This window comes from Ctenocephalides felis, unplaced genomic scaffold (assembly GCF_003426905.1).
Source record: "Ctenocephalides felis isolate EL2017-DRISC unplaced genomic scaffold, ASM342690v1 CF-g0.4_SCAFFOLD_01492, whole genome shotgun sequence".
NCBI classification, from domain to species: Eukaryota; Metazoa; Arthropoda; class Insecta; order Siphonaptera; family Pulicidae; genus Ctenocephalides; species Ctenocephalides felis.
In genome coordinates this window covers 10,556,655-10,580,231 of record NW_020537646.1, presented here as the reverse complement: position 1 = coordinate 10,580,231, position 23,577 = coordinate 10,556,655, and the positions used below count along the sequence as shown (strand labels likewise).

Here is a 23,577-nt window from a genome sequence, read left to right as displayed (position 1 = left end):
AACTCACAGAGCTAATTCTCGAGCTTCTAATTCAATAGTATTATCTGAATGAATAATCGATTTTCGGGATTTATATTCTGGACCATAAACTTCATAAAATTTGTTCACAATATCAGCATGTTCTGGAACCTATAAACACATAATTTTGAATTTTTCCTTCAAGCATTTTGTTATTACCATTGCATTGTATATTTCACTTACAGTATTATGAATAAATACATGAATATTTTCTTTGGGATAGTTCAATGTTAGTACGTTATCAAAAAATTCTTCCAAAAATGGAGTGGGCTTTTCAATGAATATACTCAGGCCAACAGTGGGAAATTGACCTTCCTGAAGAGAGTAAGAATTTTGATTTCTATGGCTTTTGTGAGAAGATATTTTATTTGACTTTGCTACAGACCTTAAGTTGGATGGTATCACTATGACATAATGGGCATTCAGTCGCTTTCCAAGCATTTGCAAGATAATTTCCAAAATTATTGAGTAATATTTTACTAGGACCATTTCCATGAACAACGGACGGGCGCGTGCGTTGTTCCGTATTAAGCATAGAAATCCCGGTTTCACTGGACTCAAAATCTAGTTTCAGTTCTTCTGCAAACATTTAATTACTTATTTCAGTATAGTTCATAACAATATACTTATTCTAATTACAAATGGTTTAAATCAACGTACCAGCCGCTCCATTCATATTTTGGAAAATTTCTGATTTATGATCCAATTTTATTTTAAGATTTGCGCGGATCTCTTCATTTAAATAAGCTTTGGTATAAAATAATTGATCGTCGTCAGTATCTTGAATAGGAGCGTATGACAGTAATTTGTAAAGATCTGATACGTAACCTGTAAAATAGTTATAGTTATAAGCATTTATTATCAATAGATATTGATTACTTCCATTCTTAAACATTAAGTATTTACCAATAAACATTCCGCTATTTAAAAATTTTTTGCCGCCATTTTCGGGTTCTGGATATTTATCGGCTAAGGTAACATCAGGCCAACAGAAAGGCTCTGCGGAAAATAATATCCTGGCGCCGGTAGATAAAAATTTATCTACGATATGTTGCGTAGGGGCCAGGAACATTACATCATAACTAAAAAGAAGTTGATATAATAATTAATATAAAAAATAGCTCGTTTTGATTTTATAATTTTCAAAGTAAAAATAATTCACGGAAGTCATTTAAATATAATGATTTTAGAGCATTTCTGTGGATTCTCTTAATATTTTTTTTCTAATTTTTCATATTTCAAATATGATAGCATTTCTCGTTTTCACTTTCTTTAAAGTACATCATAACGTGCAACTAAAAATTAGCAAAGAACTTCTTTTGGCCAATGATATCACCGGATCATATTGCCACCTGGATGTTGTCTTTTAGATGGACGTTAAATAATTACATTATTTGTTCGCGAATTATTTATTACCTGTCAGTAAATATTGCAATTTTATTGTCGTCATCCTTGAATGGTTCTAATGCTTCAATCAGAAGGTTTACTTTGTATCCTCCACCAGGGAGTTCCATGGACCCACCGCGCCATGGCTGGTCAAAACCCAGTACCTTTGGTTGTATCCCATACTCCCGTGTCGAACGCTCGTATCTCAAAAACCCATCAGTTCTTTCGCTGGCGACGGTGAAAACTAGTGGTACTTCTGCATGTAATAAAATATTATTTATTTGTATTTATTGCATCTACCAGTTTTTTCTATTTATTGCATCTACCAATTTATTGATAAAATCAAATCTCAAAGCCTTTCGGGTTATTATTTTTTACAATTCTGCATTTAGTAGAATATTATTTATTTCTTTAGGGTTAAATGTTTAGGGTTGTTATTGCAATTATGCATGAACTATAGTATTATTTATTTTTAATTAATTACGTGTACGAATTCAATAATGAAAACAATTCTTTTAAGTCTCTAGGGTTTTATTACAATTCTGCATGTAACATAATAATATTTATTTCTTTTGATTGCACAAATTGAATAAATTGGAAAAGTATCAAAGATCGTAATATGTCTTCAGGGTTTTACAATAATTCTGCTTGTAATATTAATATTATTCCTTCAATTACATGGGGCCGTTCAAGTATTACGTAAGCACTATAGGGTGGCGGGGGGTTGTTGATTTGCTTATTTTGGGTTGACATGGGGGGCAGGGGAGTCTGGATGATGATTACGTCATAGGTAGTATTTTTATTTTTTTACATTAATTGCAAAAATGTTTACGTAAGTAGGGCGTAAGAGCTTTGCTTACTTTTGCTGACAAGGGGGATGGGGGGGGGGGTAAATAATTGTAATAAATCTGCTTACGTTATATTTGAACGCTCCCATGTATGAATTCAATAATGAAAACAAATCTCCAAGAACGTAATATGTCTTTTTAATGAAATTGCTGTGATTGTAATGATACTATCGATAATTGCAAATGAAAATTAAATAAAATTAATTAAAAACATTTCAATTACTTAACAAATGAGATTACCGCGAATTTAAAAACTCCAGTAAAAATTAAGAAAAATTGCTCTAAATCAGAGAACCATGTGTATGGAATTTGATTGATAATAGAGAGAACTCTATTATTTATAGAACATTTATAAATAATATATTATTTATAAAATATACGCGGGTATGTCCAGAGAAAATGAAAATATTTATAAATAATATATTATTTATAAAATATATGAGGGTATTATTATCTCAAGAGAAAATGAATTTCATAATGATCTCTGCGTTAGAATTTGTTTATAGAATAATATTAATTATTTATATTAATTAATAATATATAAGAAAATAATTTTATTCGATATTAATAAATCAAGCTTAATATATTAATATATTAAGCTTGAATTATTAATACCGAATAAAATTATTATTTTCTTATAAATATTATTCTTTAAACATATAAATGATTGATAGAAATAATTTGTTTTAATAAGAACTATGAACTAAATATAGCCTATCTAGAGTTTATATATGATTAATTTATTAAAAATAAAATTAATTTAAAATAAAAAAGAGAATTTCAATTATATTGACGTACGAACATATCAAATTATTTTCATTTGCTATATAATACAAACTTATATTTGTTATAAATAATTTGATTTTGATTAAGATCAATATAATTTAAATAAAACAAATATTTGTCTAAATCCCTCAAAAAAATTAAATTTAATAATGAATATGATGACTTTATGTTATTATTCTAAAATAGAATATTTATATGTAGAAAAGCAAACTTAATTTAATAATCACAATTGTGATTATTAAATTAAGTTTCTGCGTTTATATAAACATTTAAATTTATAAAAGCTGTTTATATTAACGCAGTTCGTTCTTTCTGATATGTTGTAAAATAACAGAATAAAATCATATTATATTTTTAAAAATATAATAATTTCAATAATAATTTAAATTAAGGAATTTGATCATTATAATTAAACAAATTAAAATTAATAAAAATTAATTTAAATTAATTAAAAAGTTAATATATTAATTAAAATAAAACAAATATTCATCTAAAAGCTTCAAATAATGTAAAACAATAATTTAGGTTTTATAATATATAATAATTATTATATATTATTAAATCTAAATTATTGTTAAAATTATTATATTTTAAAAAATATAACATGATTTTTTTCTGCTATTTTATAAAATATAGCGAAAGAACGAACAGCGTTAATATGAACAGCTTTTATAAATTTAACTGTTTATATAAACGCAGAACAATTAACTCTTTGTTTCCTGTACAAAACAAAGTGCATTTATTAATTTCATGGATACACTTAACTGCTTTAGTAAAACATGAGAAAATAAAGATATTTCTATATTTTATTTTATTCAATAAATAAAAATAAGAGATGAAACAACTCCTGTTTAAATGAATAAAAAAATAGATGAAACAACTCCTGTTTAAAAGTCTTACCTCCATCATTCTGATCATCACAACGTATTTGACTAGCAGTAATATAAAAAACGCACAGTGAAAAATATAACTTAAAATTTAACATTTTATTCTAATATTAATATGGCACAGAATCATTCACTATATTAAAATTGTTTATCTCACATTTATCTAGGTTATAGACGCGACGCTTTTGACCCTAGTCGGTATTAATCTAGCGTCAAGTGTCGGAATACTGAAATGTATTCGGAGTAAAAATATATGAATCGTAAGCGCAGGAAGTTCTGCGATAATAATTACATATTATGTGATATGATTATTATAAACAATTTTCTGATTCTGATACTCGCGAGGAGTTTTGTGCGACTGTTCTGTCATTTTGAAGTCACGTAGGCCGCAGGCGTGATGAGATGCACACATGTGCTATGTCAGATTGTTGGGAACGTTGGGAATGCATTGGTGTTGGTGGAGCGTTGAAGAAATCTGGATCAAAGCATAACACAGCAGTGCAAAAGACGTAGCACATTACTCTGTAGATGGGGATCATTTTTATAAAGGACTCTCAACTTTTAGAATTAACTAGCTGTAAGTGGAATTCTGTCTTAAGGCAATTAGGGCATCGTGCCTTAAGGCAAATTGCTGAAACTTTTCGTACCGCAATTCAAAATTCGAGTAATTAAAAATAATCAATAATAATAATCAATAAAAGTTGATCAACGATTTGAAACTTTTAATAGAATTTCGAACCATATTAAATCATTCTATCTTAAATCATTTATTTTGAAATATTTTGGAAATTCTGAACTTTTTTTCAAAGCAATCGTACTGCTTTAACTGCATAGAGACGAATATCAAAGCGCGTAAACGCCGCGTCGCCATAGGAATGTAAACAAAATTTATACTTATTGTTAAAATCTCTATAAAATATCTGATAATACGATGTACATATGTCTAATGTTCATTTTTGACCGCCAAATGGCTCATCTTTTTTACTTTTTCCTCCATATCTCCAAAGTCGTTGGACCTGCCTTTCCAAAAATTTGAACAGTTCTTCAATTAGTCAATACAAATAAAATGTTTTTTGAATTATTCAAATCGGACGCTCCGTTCTCTTAAAAACTGAGTTACCGTTTTCGGCACTTTTTGCCCCGTATCTTTGGAACGGCTAGACCTGCCTTTTCCAAAAACTAATCAGCACGTCTCCTTATCAATACGAATCGAATGGTTTTTGAATTATTCTTATTGGTTGATCCGTGTTCCCGAAATCGTCGACGAAAATTTGTATCCGACCATACATACATACACGCACACACACACATACATAAAAATATAGCAAATTATTTGTTGCATATAGTTTTTTGTATTTATAGCAAATTTAATATTTGAACTAGTGGTGCATGGCATAGTGCCTTAAGGTAACTTGCTAGAGCTTCCAGTACCGTAATTTAAAATTTTTCAAAAGCTTTAAATTTTTTTGAAAAGTTTGAATAATTAGATTTTTTTGAAGATCCTAAAAATTTTTGAAAATATTTATTTTTTAGTCAATTTCACATTCCGTCAATGAAATTGAAATGTTATTTGAATCATTCTAAATTACTAAATTGCCATATTTATCAATTTTTGCCCTGTATCTTCGAAACGGCTGCACCAGCCTTTGCCAAAAATCAATAGAAATCGAATGGTTTTTGAATCATTCAAATCGATTGATCTTATCGAAATCGTCGACAAAAAATTGTATCCGCACATGCACACGCACATTAATATACAAACACACACATATATCCCTTTTCCTAACTAAGTTATGCCAAAATGTTCAGAAGGTCATGAAACATAAAGATATGCAAAAAAAATGTTTGTTTTGATTGCTATGAGGGAAGTTAAACTTTAGAGGAGCATATATTTACAACATTTTATTTTAAATTCTATACTATTTTAATGTATTATATCAGTTTTACTATTTTTTATTAACGGGTAATTCAGTAAATTAATTTTTTATCTTTCTCCATTACGTCTAGTTTTCACATCTATTCAATATTACAATTACAAAACAAGTATATATCAATTTTTACACAGTACTGAGGAACTCAATCTAAGAACTTATGGTTGAAAGACTGATTAGCGATCTTGAAGATCCTTAAGAGCTCGAGCCATTCGGAATCGATTTCAAACAATTTATACTCTATTTTAAAGATCTTTTTGAAAAAAATTGATATACCAATTTTCAACTTTCTAGGGGCCGTCCGTTAATCACGTGATCGATTTCCAATGATTTTTGGATACCCATGATGACACGTGGTGATATTTAAAATTCCCCCCCCCCTCTTCCATAAAACATTATGTGTATTTTTATTTCCTTAAAAAAATAGTAAAATTTTTGAAATTTTCTTAAAAATTTGTTTTAATTTTTTTTAATTCATGTAAAAAAATAATACACGTGATATCTTACTCTCCCCCGCATGATATTTCGTGATTATTTAACGTAGATTTAAATTAATAAGCCCTTAAGTCATTTTTAGCGACGACTCTGGATTTTATTAAAATGATCCTTGTAATAAGAACAACATATATGCATTGTCTTGTAATCGGAACTATTCCAATGATTGCCAAAGTAATAAATGCAAGAAATTTCTTTACATATATTAATATACGACTTAAGATCATTGAAAAAGTTTCAATTAATTTTAAAGTATTAGGTTTGTTTATAATATCTGCATATATAATTAATGATGAATTTTGAATGTTTCTTCAAATAAAATAAAAAAATAAATTAGAACATGTACGTCATGCAAATGTGATGAGTTTTAGTGCCTTTGATTAATATGCGGGCTATCCTTCGATATCATTTATCATACAATTGAGATTAATAGAAATTCTTCAATAATCAAATGGTTTAAATGCTGCTGAAATATGCTTCTGTTATACAGAACAATTTATTTGAAATAGATTAATTGAAAATATATTATTGTAAGAACAATATAATGTTATACTAGAGGAATTCAGAAATCTTTGGATTATTAATTTATTTATTATTACAAAATTATAACAATGCATAATTTATTAATTTGTGTTACAGTTTCGATTTTTTTCTATTTTTTAGATTAATATATATATATATATATATATATGTATATATATATATATATATATATATATATATATATATATATTGTTTATCGTTTTATTTATAAACAAAAATCTTCATTTTACCATGCACTTGCCTTTATTTCCATCCGTCGTGGGTAGTTTAAGGCCATCACAATAATTAGATTCATCTACTTTAGAACAAGTAGCTTCATTAGTAACACTTAGTTCACACTTCAAAAATAATAAAATTAAAATATATTCATAAACACGTTTCAAAAATTTGCTATACATTTTAGGATATGGTGTTTACATCGCTGTTACATAGCTACTGATAGATTTACAACAGAATGTTGTTGCTTTTCAAAATAATTCGGGACTATTGGAGCAGAAATTTACTTTCGTTTCTGTACAAAAACTATATTATCTATTTCTCATTTTATGCCTGAACGGTCATAATATTGAAATTACGGTGGCTTTTGGAAATAATTCGTTTTAATACATAATATTCAAATGTTCATAAAAATAAAGCATAGCAGAAAAGAATCATTTGTGTTTCAAATATTAAAATCTCTATCATTTTAATTATTTTTAGATAATTTTGGTTCTGATGAGAGAGGTTGTTCTAAAATAAAAAAACATGAGACGAATCAATTGGTTTGCCTGGTGTTTTTGATTATCATCTACTTTCAGTCACGTTTCACTTGAGAATGATTACACCTCTGAACAAGTCTAATAAAAGATAAAACCAGCAAAAAAAAGTTCGAATGAATCATTTATTAGATATATTTGTGGTAAAAACGCTTGGTTACTTGTTACAGTTCTGGCCCTAATATTCTAGTGGAAACGCCTAAAAAAAGTGCCACCTCGATGGATTACAGCACTATAATAACATTCTTTCACACAATTTTACTTATTATATTATATATTCATGATTCATTATTATAGTTTTGCTAACCTTTCGAAACCAACTCATATAAAATTTATCCTCAAAGTTCCAAGTTTTGGTAGATACTACGAACAAAATGCTAATCCGTTTATTTTCATAGTGAATTTTAAACGTTATGAATCATAAAAAAAATCGTTCAACACCCTTCCACGTACTCATTAATTTTTCACACACAATATTTTTAATTCGTTCGTTATTCGTTAGCTTTCGAATTAATTATTTAAATATGTGTAAAAGCTTCAAGTTGCTTTAAATGTTTTTTATACGGTAAACTATTTGAATTTACCTTAAGAATAAATATTAAATATAAATAATAAATATTCTTATATTTATTACTTATTCTATATGATTATTCTTTATTCATAATCTGTATTTTCCTTGGAAAATATTCTTTTTCATTTCTAAATCGGAATTTTTGCGTTATCAGTCCTTTCCGTATGCTTATCAGGACTATCCGCTTAACAACAAAAATGACGTAATTATTAATAATTTAATATTTAACATAATTATTTAATGTTTTAGTTATCAATGCTAATGATCATGTCAAAATATAATGAGAATTAAAGAACTAATAATGATGAATTGAAAGAGCCATATGGCACAGGTTTAAAATAATTACTATGAAATTATTAAAGTTCCAATAATTAAGAAGTTTTTTGTTACTGGACTGTTGAAAATGCATCGACATCAACTTTAGTCATAACATGTGTAAAATGATAACGCGAAAGAAAATATAGAGTTACATAAGATAACCTTTATAACTTATAGTAATGATTAATTTTACTATTGAAGAATGTTATCACTTGGATAAAGTTAATAATTAAAATATCTTGTCCTCAATAATAATTAAAAAAAAAATTCATTTGTATATAAATTCAACTATCGTCATCGCCTTCTTTCTTTCATATCCCTGATGATAAAATATATTACTAATAATTCACATACCTTTTTTGAAAAATAAAATAAATGTAAACTAAGGATAAAAGGCAGATCAGCAAGTTGAAGTATTTCAGGAAAGATTTTGTTCGATAAATTAGGAAATATTAATATTAAAATTAGAAATCTATAAATAAGTTGTTTTATTTAAATGGAGTATATTACCAATACATATCATGATAATTTGTTACAAAAGAGAAAAAACAATAGATACATGGCAAAGATATCTACATTTAAATAAATTTTGGCTGATGCTTGTCTGACTTAACTAGATACTTAAAAATTTGATTTATAATAATAAATATTACATTGTTACAGATGTTTCAATAATTTTTGTTGCCTGTTGCAATCTTTTCATTACTTTTCAATTTAATAGTTTTGGCAATAAATGAGTGGTATGTTTTGCAATTTTTATATCATGATTCCCCACAAATGTGGTGAACCAGGTGTTTTAAGATGTTATAATGTGATGAAGTTATTTACAATTTCTTATGATTCACCACCTTCTTCGTCTTCTTCGGCAGCGGCAGTCAACATTTGGATGAGCTTCTGGGTATCAATGAAGCCCTATAAATACAATAAGCGATGTAATAATTTTAAATTAATTATACAACGAGTAAAAGATTTTGAGAAATTGAAACTCACTTTATCGTCAATGACCATTTGGTCGTAGGCGTCATCAACTTCTTGGGCAGTGAATTTATCTCCCCAGGTCATGAGGGCATGACGTAACCTGAAACAATTCAAATCAAAAATTAAATATAACAAATATTTTTGAAAAGTACATGAAATAGCTAATGTTTTTGCTTAAATTACCTGTCACTGTCGATTTTGCCGTCATTGTCGAAGGTCTTGAAGGCGTTGATGACAACATCATCATCATCAGTACCACCTGATCCAGACATGCGGTTGGCGAACAAGGTCAACAATTGGGTGAAGTTGATTGGTCCTGAGGCCTCACCGATCTTAAAAATTTCAATCGTATCACGTTAAATACAAATTTTGTTATTTCGCTGATTTATTTTGTCAGAATTACTACTAACCATGTCGTCGAGTTCTTTCTCTTGTACCAAACGGCCCAATTCGTCGAAAGTGGCACGAAGATCGTTCTTTCCAATGATACCATCTTTGTCGTGGTCAATTAGCTGGAAGGCTTCTTTGAATTCAGCTACCTGTAATAATAAATTATAGGTAGTCAATTTAAAATGTCACAAATTTATTAAAACAAACAAAATTCATTCGATTTTGTAGTAAATTAGTTTCTCAAAAATCATAAAACTAAATGGTAATTAAAATAACATTTGCAGCTTTTCGATTAACTAAGATGAAATTGCTACGACTTTTTTTTTCTAATAATCTTTGATCTACTATCAGCTTCATATTGCGCTTATCGCTTCGTAACTGTTTTTTTTAAATATATGAACATTTTATATCAAAGATATGAGAATTTTATGTAGAACGTTCTCGATATAAAAAGCAAATTCAGCACATGTGTCAATTTAATATTTAAATAAAAAAAGGGACTTTGTTTTCTCTTTTTCTAATAATGATCAAAAGCTATGTTGAAAGCAATATGTAAAACAAGTTTGCGTAAAAAATTGTTGTACTTGAATATATTATATTTTTTAACTTCCCGTAGGGCAAGTTATAGTAATCGCAAAAAAATTGAAAATGAATTTCTTTATATATCTTTACGTTTCAGAGGTATCTGAACATTTTGGCATACCTTAGAAAAAATGGATGTATGTGTGTGTGTATGTGTGTGTGTATGTGCGTGTATGTGTGTGTGTGCGGATACAAATTTTCGTCGACGATTTCGGGAACACAGATGAAGCGATTTGAATAATTCAAAAAACATTCGATTCGTATTGATAAGGAGACGTGCTGATTAGTTTTTGGTGAAGGCAGGTCTAGCCGTTCCGAAGATATGGGGCAAAAAGTGCCAAAAACGGTAACTCAGTTTTTAAGAGAACGGAGCGTCCGATTTAAATAATTCAAAAAACATTTTACTTGTATTGATAAGATGAAGATATAACAAAAAAAGTAAAAAAAATGCCATTTGGTGGTCAAAAATAAACATTGGACATATGCACATCAAATTATCAGATATTTTATAGAGATTTTAACAATAAGTATAAATTTTGTTTACATTCCTATGGGTTCCGTACTCGCTTCGATATTTCGTCTTCATGCAGTTAAAGCAGTATTGCTTTGCTTTGCGATTGCTTTGAAAAAAAGTTCAGAATTTCCAAAATATTTCAAAATAAATGGTTTAAGATAGAATGATTTAATATGGTTCAAAATTTTATTAAAAGTTTCAAATCGTTGATCAACTTTTATTGATTATTATTGATTATTTTTAATTACGCGAATTTTGAATTGCGGTACGGGAAGTTCCAGCAATTTGCCTTAAGGCACGATGCCTTAATTGCCTTAAGACAGAATTCCACTTACAGCTCGTTTATAATAATGTTCGGCAAATCAAAATAGTACTTTGTTACCCCACCTGCTTTTGTGAGAACATGGAGAAAACGTTAGATCCGCTGCGCTTGACGGCTTTGCGGGATCCCCTGGATGATTGGCGTTCGCTGGCGGCGGGGGCTGCAGCTGGAGCTGGTGCGGCTTCAGCGGCTGGGGCATCTCCAGACTCTTCTTTTGCCTTCTTCTTCTTGATCTTCTTCTCCTTATCGGCCTGGTGGGTTAGGGTAAAGTTAGTTAAACAGAACACCAGATGAACCGATTATTACAATATTGGATTGTAATAAATAGGATGGAAAAAATATGTATTAAGGTTAATGGTCGCTTTTGTTTCAAGAAATTTCACAAAATCCTTTATTTTCACAAAGGATTCAAGGTTCGAACTCTGTGAGACTCAAACAGAAATTTGAATAGGGAAAAATTAAAAAAAAAACACAAATAGGGTACGTGTGTAATAGTGAACCCCCTTTATTTTATTCCTACCATGGTTATAATTTGGCAATATTTCTAAAACAATTGTGCACTGTGTAACAAAGTTTATGAATAATATGAACCGCCATCTAGTCTTATTTATGTGGAACTTTATATTCTGTAGAATGTGGCGTTTTAATTTAAAAATATTAAAAATACTTTAAATGATTTTTTGTTAATTTTGTGAAAAACCCAAACCTTAAAATGATCCTTTTCAATTGATGGTGGTGAATTAACGCAACAAAAAATATATTAAAAAAATTTCTAAGGTTTTAACTCTCGAAATAGAATTTCCATATACTGCGAGGCGTAATAATGGACTAAAAGTATTATGTTTCTCTATCATTATAGAATTCCAATTATAGTGCGTGCTCAGACACCACACTCGATATCCTCAAGTTCTAATTATAGCTCCATTGCCCACATTTGATTCTATCATTTCTACTCGCGGCCATCCGAAATTATTTATAGATACATACTGATATCGAATTCCTGAATTCCTAACCAATAGTAAATGATGATGAATAATTGTTTACATTTCGCTCATTAGTTAAATTATTTTCATTTGGAAATGATGTAATATCGGTTAATGGTAAATAGTGTCATCAGAAACTGATCTACAATGCATATGGTGTAGAGATATAGTGATAATCGTCAACGCGAATTAGGATTGGAAATAAAATCATGTTTGTAGTCATATGCATAAGCAAAAAAATGAAAAACTATTATTAATTATGACTGCCTGTGTACTTACTATAATTGTTATATTATCCCATATAAAAATGTAAGGATGATAGTAATTTAAAGATAATTTAAACCGCAGAGTCGCAGTCTATAATGTTTCTTACATGTGACAAGTGGACGTAGCCCACTAAATGAATACCTCCGAAAAATCATTAATGGCCTAAAGAGCTTTGTCCTTTCAAAATGAAAACTGTATTTAGTGTGCACATGACATTTGCAAAAACGTATTAAACCAATCGGTTCACCATTTTCGATATCGCAAACGAACTAATCCTCTTAAACTGCCCAATTTGCACAAGTAGACGTTATGTGATCATAATTGGACCCTGCACCTTTCACACTTCAGAAACCACTTCAGAATTTTTATATTAAAAAACAAAAGCTTCACTTATTTATTTATTTTTTTGTTTCACTTGTTGGGATTGTGTTTGTGTTCTAGACCCATAATATACTTGATCACTTACCATTTTGTTTAATTAAGTTTGTTATCGGTACGAGAGGAACCACACCACTGACCCAAGGTAGTCCAGAGATGTTATAAGAAACCTCGCCTGGTCCCCACTTCGGAGCCAAGCAGGACACTCCTTATATAGTTACCGTTATATATCTAAATTTAAATGAAACCAGGAGCTCATAACGTTCTTTGCGGTATGCGGCGAATGTTCACTCTATAGTCCCAAGAAATAAAATATTTTGTCAGTTTTTGTACATATAAACTAATATAATAAAATCAAATTTATAATCAATAATTAAATAAATTATATTATATTCGATAAACGTACATCTTTTATATTTATATTAACTTAATGTTTCATTAAGTTACTGTATAATTTTTTTTTTATTTCTGCTAATTTTAATAATCAGATTACAATACAATCTATAAGTTAAAAGTTATGGTATTGAAAACCAAAATCAAGAAGAAAAAAAAATAGAATAAAAGAAATTAAAGAAAAGAAATAGAATAAATTAATGATTAATTAAAATTTAAAATAATAGTAATGATAATAAAAACGATAATCAATAATGAATAATAATTAAAAATAACTTTTTTGAAATCTTCCTGTGCAAAACAGAGAAAATTATGTTGTTGACTATATAAAATAAATAAATAAATATTTTAGATTTTACATTGATCTACGGATAATAATTAGCGTACTTCATAACTCATAATTCTAATTAATTTAAATAAATTAAGTACTTCAAAATATTATTCAACAGTTTTAACAGTTTCTATTAACATGAACAATAAACTGATGTATCATAACAAATATTCTTTCTTTTTAAGTTTATTTCCTGAATTTCGGCCCTTTTCAAAGTTCTATAAAAGACTAGATTTAAAACCTAGATTTAAATAATTATTACCATCTATATAGTTCGGATTTTTAACGTAATTAATATTAATACTGAAAACTTTGATAAAAAAATATTATAACGTGATGTATTTAGCATGTATACCCCCTCAATAATTAAAATCAAAATGCAAACAAAGGAACAGCATTTCTGTAATTCGCATAAACCGAAAATTCTACTAAGAAACTCAAAAGTATCAAACAAATAATTAAAAATTGAAGATACTAGACATTTTTACTTCACGGGGATATTATTTTAATTATTTCGGCTCTGTATAGCAAAATTCTATTAATAAACTCCGCTGTTCCACATAGTTATATTGTATCTTATTTTAGCAGAACCATAGGCTTATCTTCCTGCAACGAAAAACAGCTATTATTTTGCTTATATTACATCATATTATATTTTGCAGAGCATTATTATCAAAATTGTATACATATAAATGGGAGCTCTGCCAGAAGAAAGGTCTGTGAGCCGAGTTAAATTTCAAATCTAACTTGGAAGTGTAAAAGATTTTCCGTTGACATTTCGCAGCACTAAAAATGGGCTATTTTCAAAAGAACGCATATTCGATCTAAATACGTGAAAACAGTTATATCTGCTACCTGATATCTGATTGTCCAAAGCGCGGGTTTGATCTGAAAAATGGAGTGAAAATAATTACTCAATGAAATTTTGTTTTTAAACGTTTTGGAGATGTAGAATGTCCCGTTTGTCAAAAACTTCTTAAAACAAACAAAAAATGTGTTATATAATTATTTAAATCTGTTTCTTAAAAAGCAGGCTTTTATAAAACCCTAAACTACCCCTAAAGTTTTGATCAATAGTATCCGCTGTTGATTGTCCATCAGATTCAAATTTCAATCCAAATCCAAATTTCAATCGGTGGATCAATTTACTAAAAAAAATCGAGTTTAGATGATCGAACTTCATTAGATTTTTCAATTGCATTATTATTGTTTTTTTTTATATTTAGCCGACATTTAGTATATAACAGAAAGTTTTGATCAATAGTATCCACTGTTGATTGTCCATCAGATTCAAATTTCATTCTTGTTTTGCTAACAAGTTAACAAAAATACATAACGTTATGAAATGGAATAACAAAATCATAGATTAATACATTCATTTCTTCTTTATTATAAACATTTCAAAGCTATATCGTTGTACATTCCACAATTATTGATATATCACAAGGGTGCCATTTTGCTAATTTGTATCATTGTATTAAGTTCCTAATATTAAAATACTGCGTGAATATCAACAAGTTTATTTTCTGGTTTGACTTCAATGTACTCCGAGCTTCCTTTGGGCCTCACCAAGATCATAATAGAACCGTTGTCAGTAATAGATGTAGCTTTAAGGAAAACGGCAGCTCCGGGCGTCAGCACACCGCGCTCGTGGGCGGCTGCCAATTGATTCACTACACGCCGCTCTACCTAAAATAAATTAGTTCCATACATTGTTAGTATTGTCAATCATTTGATGGGAATCGGATACCATGTATAGTTTGCTACTATATTATATATCAAATTTCTATATTATCTATCTAATTTCTATATTTTTGCACATAAGTACGATTATTTATGATACCGCATTAAATTTAGTCTATAGAACAATATTATCATTATATTTAATATATGATATATATGGACTATTGCAATACCAGTACAAAAATTAAATAGATTAGACCCGATTATCAGAAATTTATGACATAAAAAAGAATAAACTAATGAACATTCTGAAAATAACAAAGTATATAAAATTCGAAAAATATAAAATGTAATATGAATAATTTAGTATTAAGGGGCACAACTAGTGTGAAATTTTCAAAACATCGAATTTTCAATTTTTCCATATTTCGATAGGTTATACCTTCAAAAATAACATGCCAAAATTTTAAATCGATATCTTAAATAGTTTTTGAGTTACAGCCATTTAAAGAGTATATATATATACGAGTATATAGTATATATACTCTTTATAAGTATAACGATCATTTTATCTTTAAACGCGTTTTTCTCGAAACAGCATTTTCCGATTTTGCTGCAGCGATTACTCAAAAACAAATGATCCGATCACTATCAAATTTTTTTACGTGTTCTATATATAGTTCTCCGTAAAATGAACTATCGATTTTTTTTATCGAATTTTGGCAGTCCAAAAACGACCAAAATTTTGGGTAAAATTCGACTTTTTTTAAAAAAAACGCCGTCATTTTGTCAATTTTTGATTTTTTTTCTTTACCGTAGTTCATTTTACAAACATCTTACATTATCTAGTTTAACGAATTTTTTTTTAATTACATCCACGTAGAAGGCCGGAATCACTGCAGCAGTGAAGGCCCTTTTTTTGTCGCGCCGTTGGAGATCGACGATAACTTAAAAAATATTTAATTTTTTACTATGTATTCTTAAAACATGTGTAAATATATACCTAAAATTTTGAAATGATTGATGATGTAGTTTTTTTAATAAAAATTCCCAAAAATCACCTTTTTTTAGGCAGTTACAAATTCTGAATTAAAACTATTTCTGGAATAGGATTGTATGACATCATATACAAAAATGTAATATATAAATATATAAAAAATATAAAATTTGGAAAATATAAAATGAAAAATAATTTATTTATTATTACAAAAATAATTATGTATGCCTAAGATACAAGTTCATCACATAATTAATGGCAATGCATTAATTAATTTTTGCGTTTTTCCAATAGAGAACATTTTTGAATTTGCATATTGAATGTACCTATTGATGAGTTGAGTAAACTTTGCAAATTAAACAATTACAACAAACAGAAAATAAATACTGTCAGTCTGGCTTTGCGCGAAAAATTTGAATAATAAATTCTTATACTAACATAAGCTGATAATTTAGCAAACCGGAGCGATCTAGTTTGATTTGACCGTTGGATGTTTTTCCCAAATGAATAGGATGATATACTATTTATAATATTAATATAAAAAAATATTTTTCACAATTTTTTTATAATGGAATAGGTGTTATTATCATTTATTTTAACAACGAAGTAAAAATTGAACACGTTGATAAGAATGTTATAGTACTATAGCCAATGCTATTATTTTTGTATTATTCGAACAGCAATTAGAACAATTATACAGCTGTACACAAATAATTAAGTATTGATGATTTAAAGCAAGGATTTTCTATGCGCAGTCATGTTTCAAGAATTATAGATGCAGCTAGAGTTTCATTCATTTTCAGTCCAAATCAAAAACTTCTGCATAAGACACATATGATGTTTAAGATGTTGATATATGCTTTCAATGTCATTGTTTTTTTACACCTATATATATTTTACAATCGCTAGATAAGATTGAGCGGTACTAACGTACGTAACATATTTTAAAAATAGCGCAATGAAATTTCTTTTTTAAGAAACAATGTCACATCAAAGGCGTTTACGTATATAATTAAGATAAACATGAATTACCTCATATTTTATACTTCGAGCACCATAATGCACATCATAGCCGTCCGCTAAAAGAGCTTCGACGTCTGTATCCCATGTTAGTTCGATTTTATGTTTTGTTCGAGCCTGAAATAGAAAATATTCAATACTAATTAAATTACTAGACTCACAATGAAATAAAGCTTCCAAGAACTTATTATATAAATATAGTAATATGGCATTCTACTATATTATTGTGCTATTCAGTACACTTACTTTATCCGCCCAATATTTTAATTCTCGTCCAACTAAAGTAAGTAATTCCGTTCTTGAAAAAGGAAGAAAATATACAATTTCATTTATTCGCCCAAGAAATTCGTCTCGCTGAAAATGCATTTTTAATATTGGACGTACTACTTTATCTTTGAAATATCGCGATACAGTTACGTCGCTGACGGGTTCAACATCTAAGAAAATAAAAACTCAATTAAGTTAATATAAATGCAATAAGAAATACTCAGGCATTACAAATTATAGTAAAAATATTATCTAAATTCAAAATAAAAAAAAATGGTTTCACCTCCTTCGCCAAGCTTTTTAGCAGCATTTATTTCAGCTTCTTTCCGCAGTTCCATGCCATGTTGTGCAATTTCATCACTGGCTAAATTTGAAGTCATCACAAAAATTGCATCTTTGCATTCGATCGTTTTACCTTTACCGTCGGTTAATCTGCCCTGCAAAAATTTATTCGGTATAACTCACAAAATAAGTACTATATGATATGCAATTAGAAACATAACTTACTTCGTCAAATAATTGCAGTAGTACTGTAAGTACATCAGGATGAGCTTTATCCACTTCATCAAAAAGTACCACCGCCTTTGGACAGTTTCGTAATTTTTGGGTTAATTGACCACCAGAGTCGTGCCCTATATATCCAGGAGGGGCCCCAATTAATTTAGCTACCTGTACAAATTATCATATAATTGTATTTTGTTGCAAAAAAGCAAAAATTTCGGCGTGATTTTATTTTAGATGCAATCAGTCCACAATTAGTCAAATTATTTGAGAAACGAGTAGAGAAAAAATATATAGTTTCCAAATTGTTCACCGAACCTTCTTTATTTCACTTATGACAGTGTAAGATATTCTTAAAACATAAACTTCTTCTTTGGGAAGTTAATAAAACAACAAAAAATTATATTTGACATTTTATTGTCCATTGAAAGTGATAGTAATATACAAATGTGAATTACCTATATGGAAATATTTGGTAAATGACATATCACAATGTTTCATAATATATTGTATGCATATATATATATATATATATATATATATATATATATATATCCATATTCAAGAAGCCTATAAAACGTGAGAAATATTTATAAAATGCAAAATAAAGCAATAAAAATATGATATTTGGAATGAAACGTTGATTAATGTAATTATTATAGTTATATTTTCAAAATAATAACTATTCGTTAAAATGTTTTCTTTTTTAATTTAGAATACGAATTTTGTCATAACTATTTATATTATTTTAAAAATGAGTTATATACAATACATGGTTAGAGGCACTCATTAAATAAATAAAATATTTGTCTATGTACATAAAAACAATGACAATTTAAAAAAATAATTTGACTGTACATTTTCTGGTGTTATATTAAAAAGGTGATAACTCTCAGTTATTTCCAAATAATTTTAAATTTAAATATAACTAATTTTCTACTAGCACAAATTTTCAAATTCTAGTGATGATTTTCTACTAGCGCATTTTGAAATAAGCTCTTCGTAAGGCTTTTTGTGTAGAAAACAGACTATAACAACAGTCATATTATCACATCCGAGTCCTCCCATTTGGCATTCGGGTGCCAGACAACGGGACATTAACTGTTCACAAATATCTTCAGGTTCCAAACCTATTCCTAGTCTATGTCTCACAAAACCTACGACATCTTCATTTGTCATAACATCCCATATACCATCACAAGCTAAAACCAAAAATTCCCAGTCTTCTGTTATATCACGTACTTCCACATCAGGATAAGCAGTTACAATCTGATCCTCTGGAGATTTCTTAGAATTTTGTTTATATGAAAAGTCACCTAATGCTCTCGATAGAGCCAATTTTCCATTGACCCTATTGAATTCAACCCAACCACCAGCAGCAATTATTCTTTGCAGTTCTGTGTCATTACCTGGTTTATGATCTAAGGATAATACTTCTACTTTTCCTCCAATACTGGCTATTGCACGAGAGTCACCTGCATTTGCACAATACAATCGGTTGTCTTTAATAATAATTGTGATTGCTGTTGAACCACACAATTCATTCTTTAAGTCAACATCCACTAACATTTCTGAGTCAATATCAAGAAATGCTTGTTTCATAGCAGTAACTATATCTGTTTTGAATTCAGATCTTTGCAACACAAATTTGTGTAAATGATTTCCTGCATACTGAGCTACTTTAGATCCTCCATGTCCATCATATACACCAAAAAAGGCAGTACCTGGATCGTCAGGCAAGGATAATATATGAGTGTGGGCATCTTCCATATTAATTCGCCATCCTTGCATGCAGCTTGATCCAACTTTGTAAATTTCATTTCGGCAAAAAGCGGAATGCTTTTCTGTTACGGGTTCTGATAAAGTTTGCCCCATTGTGTCAATTTGATATAAAGCGCTATTGTTTTTATTGTTTCTTTCACTTGTATGACATTTCCACAAAGTAGATTATTTTGAGCGTAATATTAGAATGTTTGTTTATGACATTAGCAAAAGTAAATATCATTTCAAAAAAATAATAATATACGCGCGACAGGAGAGTTATACATGTGAAGTTACGAGCGATCATGCGTGCTTTCAATTTTGGTTAACTACGTGTCACATTATAGTGTTGCCAATATTGCTTTATGATTACGAAAAAAACGCGCGCCCGTAAATTATTCAGAAAATAGAATGAAGAAGATTAAAACTATTTCAGATAATTAAAAAATTGACTGAAATTCTCTTCGTCGACAAGTCTATGTATTTATATGTAATTCATGTGATTAAAAATGATATTTTAAAAAATATTGACAAAGTAAACACATCACAAAGGATGACAAACATTTTTTACTGATAAGGTATCTGATAAGGTTCCAATTATCATGTGCAGTTGTTCACAAATTGCGTGGTATTTATTTATTTGGCATACATTATAATATAGTTGATTTGAAAATTTGATTGTGGCATTTGAAGTTAGGAAAAGAAAGGTACATAATCATTTATGCTTGGTCTTGTATATCCAATAAAATATATTTTCAAAATGAGTAATATTTTACTTGAAATATTCTAATTTCTAATAATTAATATCAAAAATATTTAAAGTAACAATGTAAATTTAAAATTATATTTTTCTATGTGGAGATTTTGAAATAAAGGAGAAATGAACTATTTTTTATATGCATTATTTTCAACAAACTTAAAAATGTTTCCTTGTTCCCATTAAACATAAAGTTGTTTTATACCAGTTTAAATATTGAATATTGAAAGTTTTCTCTAATATTTTATGATATATGATATATATAAGCTGTATAGAAATTATAAAGGAGCTTTTTGTTTTTGATAAACAATTACCTCGTGCTTTTCCTGATATTCTGACATATCCAGTCTAATAAAACCTGATGGTTTATCTTTATGGATGTAGTTTGCAAGTTGTTTTGCCAATTCCGTTTTGCCTATTCCGGATGAACCCAAAAATAAAAACACTAGAGGATGTTCTTCATCTGCCCACCCATTTTCTTTGCGTCTGATAGCTAAAATTTCAATGTTATACTTCTTATGCAATAGTGATGCATTACTATTCACATTTTCATGAAAATGGTACTAAATTTTCAAACACAAGCCTTTATAAGATATATTACCTGATCCAACAATACCAATTGGCCCTTGTTGTCCTACAATCTTTTGCTTTAATCGTTGTTCTAAAGGAAATCTTCTACGTTCTTCAACTTCTCGTTGCTTCTGAAGATCCTTAAACTGAAGATTTAAAACATTTAGAGAACAATTATGATCTTTAAATGTTATATCTATATTAATATACATTCATTTTTAATGAATGTAAGAGTAAACCAATTTTTATTAGATGAAATGGTAAATAAAACATGAAAAATATGATAAAATCTTGTTTCATGATTTATATGTCACCTTTTCAGAAACAGATGCCAATAATTTTTTTGTTTCACCTTCTGCTGCATAATGAATAGGTTCCCTTCCTGCATGATCCACAATTAGAGGATCTGCACCATTGTCTAACAAAGCTTTTACTGTTGGAAAACTATCTACCAGTACTGCATAATGCAGAGCAGTAAAACCCTGGAATGATGCACGATGGCTTAATCTCGCTGAGAATTCTTCTTCTCGTTTTGCTAAAACTAAAATTAAGATATCAGTTATTAATTGAATATATAAATTCATAACAAATTTAAAATTTTTGCATCTTTTATGCAATTTGCATTGCCATGTGACACAATCTTTAGTACGTTTATTCTCTTAAATTTTAATATTTTTCCACATAAATATATTTCAGAATATTAATTCAATTTCTCAATTAGTAGTGATTTTTTATGTCCATTTTAAATTACCATCTAATAAATGTAAGCCATGTAAATCTGCAGTTTTATGAACGCTCATGAATTCTTCTTGAAGGTTTGGTTGAGCTCCTGCCTTTAATAATGCTAAAACTGCATTAGTTTTGCCATTAACAGCGGCTGCCATCAAAGGAGTCCACCCAAGGGGATGCCTCACATCCAAATCAATCTTATCTTTTAATAAGAAATTAAGCTCCGTCATATTTCCTTGTTGTGCAGCTTTTAATAATTTTGGAGCTGTGAATATTATTGGACAACATTCATATTTCGTGATTAGTACAATATTACAAAATAAAATACAAGATTTACCAGTCATATCGGGAGAATTGCATAATGCTAATGTTAATCCTAACACAGCAGCTAATTTTGTAAATCTATTTTGATTTTTGTTGAAGAAATAATTATATTGACTTTTCCCACGCTCATAATTTTTATATTTTTTTGAAGAACTAGATGCTAATGTATCGCGTTTATAAAAATAATTAATACGAATTTGTTGTAATATTTGTACTACAAAGCCCGGCTTATATAAAAAACTATTTCTATTTAATAATTTAAAAGCAAGTGCTAAATTTTTGTACATTGTGATTAACAGATTTTAAAGAGGCCTTCAAAAATAACAAATAATCTTCATATTGTAATAAATATTGTTAATGGATATACTTTGTGCAATTTAGATATTTTAAAATTTATATGAAATATTTGACGTTTGGCCACTGTGATTTATTTAAATCCATACTTCGAAAATAAATAAATTTTAAAAACTATTTTTGCACAAGTTTTCGAAAATTAACTTTAATATTATTATTAATAAGCTATTAAATTTGCAAAAAAGTCATTAATTTATAGGTTAACAATTTGATGCACTGACATTTGCTAGAATTTGAAGTTCACGTGTCTGAAATGTCACTAACTATTGCCAACAATCTAAAACTAATAGTATGGGCGCTAAGTACAAATAACATATAAGTAATAAAAAGATTTGTACATAGATAATAAAGATATAAAATATAAATAACATATAAATCTATGTATATGATAATGAAGATTCCTATAAATTTTTTTCATTCACTTTATTTCTGTAATTTGATGTAAATTATGTTTTGACTTATTACAAAACGTGTACGTTACACACCAAATTTCGAATTTTAGGCCAGAATTAATCGGTTGATTGCTTTCCAATAACCAACCTCGTTAGATTATTATATTACATTTCTGATAATGTCTGTTTCTGCTGTTTTTTATTGTTTATTTGTTGTTACACGTACATTATTCATATACGAATTATAAGTTAAAATTTTTTTTTGATGTATATATATATATATATATATATATATATACAATCAAAAAAAAATTATAATTATATAGTGCATCACATATCCTTTTTTTGTATTATATAGTGCATCATAGATACATTACTTTGTAATATCAATAATGTTACAAATTATTGGTTGGGAGGGAGATTTTTTGCCTTACCATCTCATCTATAATTCTTTATCTTCCCATTTTTTTGCATTTCATAATGACGTGCTCAGCATCCGCCTTAGTCACTCCACCCAAGCAATATCAATTAGAATTGGTATTATTT

At 28.5% G+C, this 23,577-nt stretch overlaps 4 protein-coding genes across 4 annotated transcripts; all 4 read right to left on the bottom strand.

Annotated features, from left to right (window-relative positions):
* Positions 1–3: 3 nt before the first annotated feature.
* Positions 4–4,076, bottom strand: LOC113370821 (procollagen-lysine,2-oxoglutarate 5-dioxygenase 2-like). Its single transcript, XM_026611505.1, has 7 exons — positions 3,939–4,076; positions 1,435–1,660; positions 925–1,100; positions 679–846; positions 404–597; positions 202–333; positions 4–129 (listed from the first exon to the last, which is right to left on the bottom strand). Exons 1-7 carry the CDS (start codon positions 4,021–4,023, stop codon positions 4–6), a joined length of 1,107 nt encoding a protein of 368 aa, XP_026467290.1. The 5' UTR covers positions 4,024–4,076.
* A 5,164-nt stretch (positions 4,077–9,240) lies between these two features.
* Positions 9,241–13,131, bottom strand: LOC113369890 (myosin regulatory light chain 2-like). Its single transcript, XM_026610499.1, has 6 exons — positions 13,041–13,131; positions 11,390–11,575; positions 9,927–10,055; positions 9,700–9,848; positions 9,529–9,616; positions 9,241–9,450 (listed from the first exon to the last, which is right to left on the bottom strand). Exons 1-6 carry the CDS (start codon positions 13,041–13,043, stop codon positions 9,373–9,375), a joined length of 633 nt encoding a protein of 210 aa, XP_026466284.1. The 5' UTR covers positions 13,044–13,131; the 3' UTR covers positions 9,241–9,372.
* A 1,997-nt stretch (positions 13,132–15,128) lies between these two features.
* Positions 15,129–22,542, bottom strand: LOC113369888 (caseinolytic peptidase B protein homolog). The gene is made up of 10 exons (XM_026610496.1): positions 22,299–22,542; positions 21,984–22,226; positions 21,547–21,773; positions 21,264–21,378; positions 20,977–21,155; positions 18,151–18,312; positions 17,927–18,080; positions 17,623–17,813; positions 17,389–17,493; positions 15,129–15,365 (listed from the first exon to the last, which is right to left on the bottom strand). The coding sequence occupies exons 1-10, from the start codon at positions 22,303–22,305 to the stop codon at positions 15,168–15,170; spliced, it is 1,581 nt and encodes a 526-aa protein (XP_026466281.1). The 5' UTR covers positions 22,306–22,542; the 3' UTR covers positions 15,129–15,167.
* Positions 19,005–20,189, bottom strand: LOC113369889 (probable protein phosphatase 2C T23F11.1). Its single transcript, XM_026610498.1, has one exon. The coding sequence runs from the start codon at positions 20,017–20,019 to the stop codon at positions 19,084–19,086; it is 936 nt and encodes a 311-aa protein (XP_026466283.1). The 5' UTR covers positions 20,020–20,189; the 3' UTR covers positions 19,005–19,083.
* Positions 22,543–23,577: the final 1,035 nt, after the last annotated feature.

Excerpts from the sequence above, each read along its gene's own strand:
- LOC113369890 (XM_026610499.1), bottom strand. Across the intron at positions 10,056-11,389 it reads CCATGTTCTCACAAAAGCAG|GTAGCTGAATTCAAAGAAGC; the intron begins GTGGGGTAACAA and ends TTATTATTACAG. Across the intron at positions 9,849-9,926 it reads AGAAAGAACTCGACGACATG|ATCGGTGAGGCCTCAGGACC; the intron begins GTTAGTAGTAAT and ends GAAATTTTTAAG.
- LOC113370821 (XM_026611505.1), bottom strand. The coding sequence starts at position 4,023 with ATGTTAAATTTTAAGTTATATTTTTCACTGTGCGTTTTTTATATTACT. Across the intron at positions 847-924 it reads AAATAGCGGAATGTTTATTG|GTTACGTATCAGATCTTTAC; the intron begins GTAAATACTTAA and ends ACTATTTTACAG. Across the intron at positions 598-678 it reads AAATATGAATGGAGCGGCTG|AAGAACTGAAACTAGATTTT; the intron begins GTACGTTGATTT and ends AAATGTTTGCAG.
- LOC113369889 (XM_026610498.1), bottom strand. The coding sequence starts at position 20,019 with ATGGGGCAAACTTTATCAGAACCCGTAACAGAAAAGCATTCCGCTTTT.
- LOC113369888 (XM_026610496.1), bottom strand. Across the intron at positions 21,379-21,546 it reads TGGCATCTGTTTCTGAAAAG|TTTAAGGATCTTCAGAAGCA; the intron begins GTGACATATAAA and ends TTAAATCTTCAG. Across the intron at positions 18,313-20,976 it reads AATATCAGGAAAAGCACGAG|GTAGCTAAATTAATTGGGGC; the intron begins GTAATTGTTTAT and ends TAATTTGTACAG.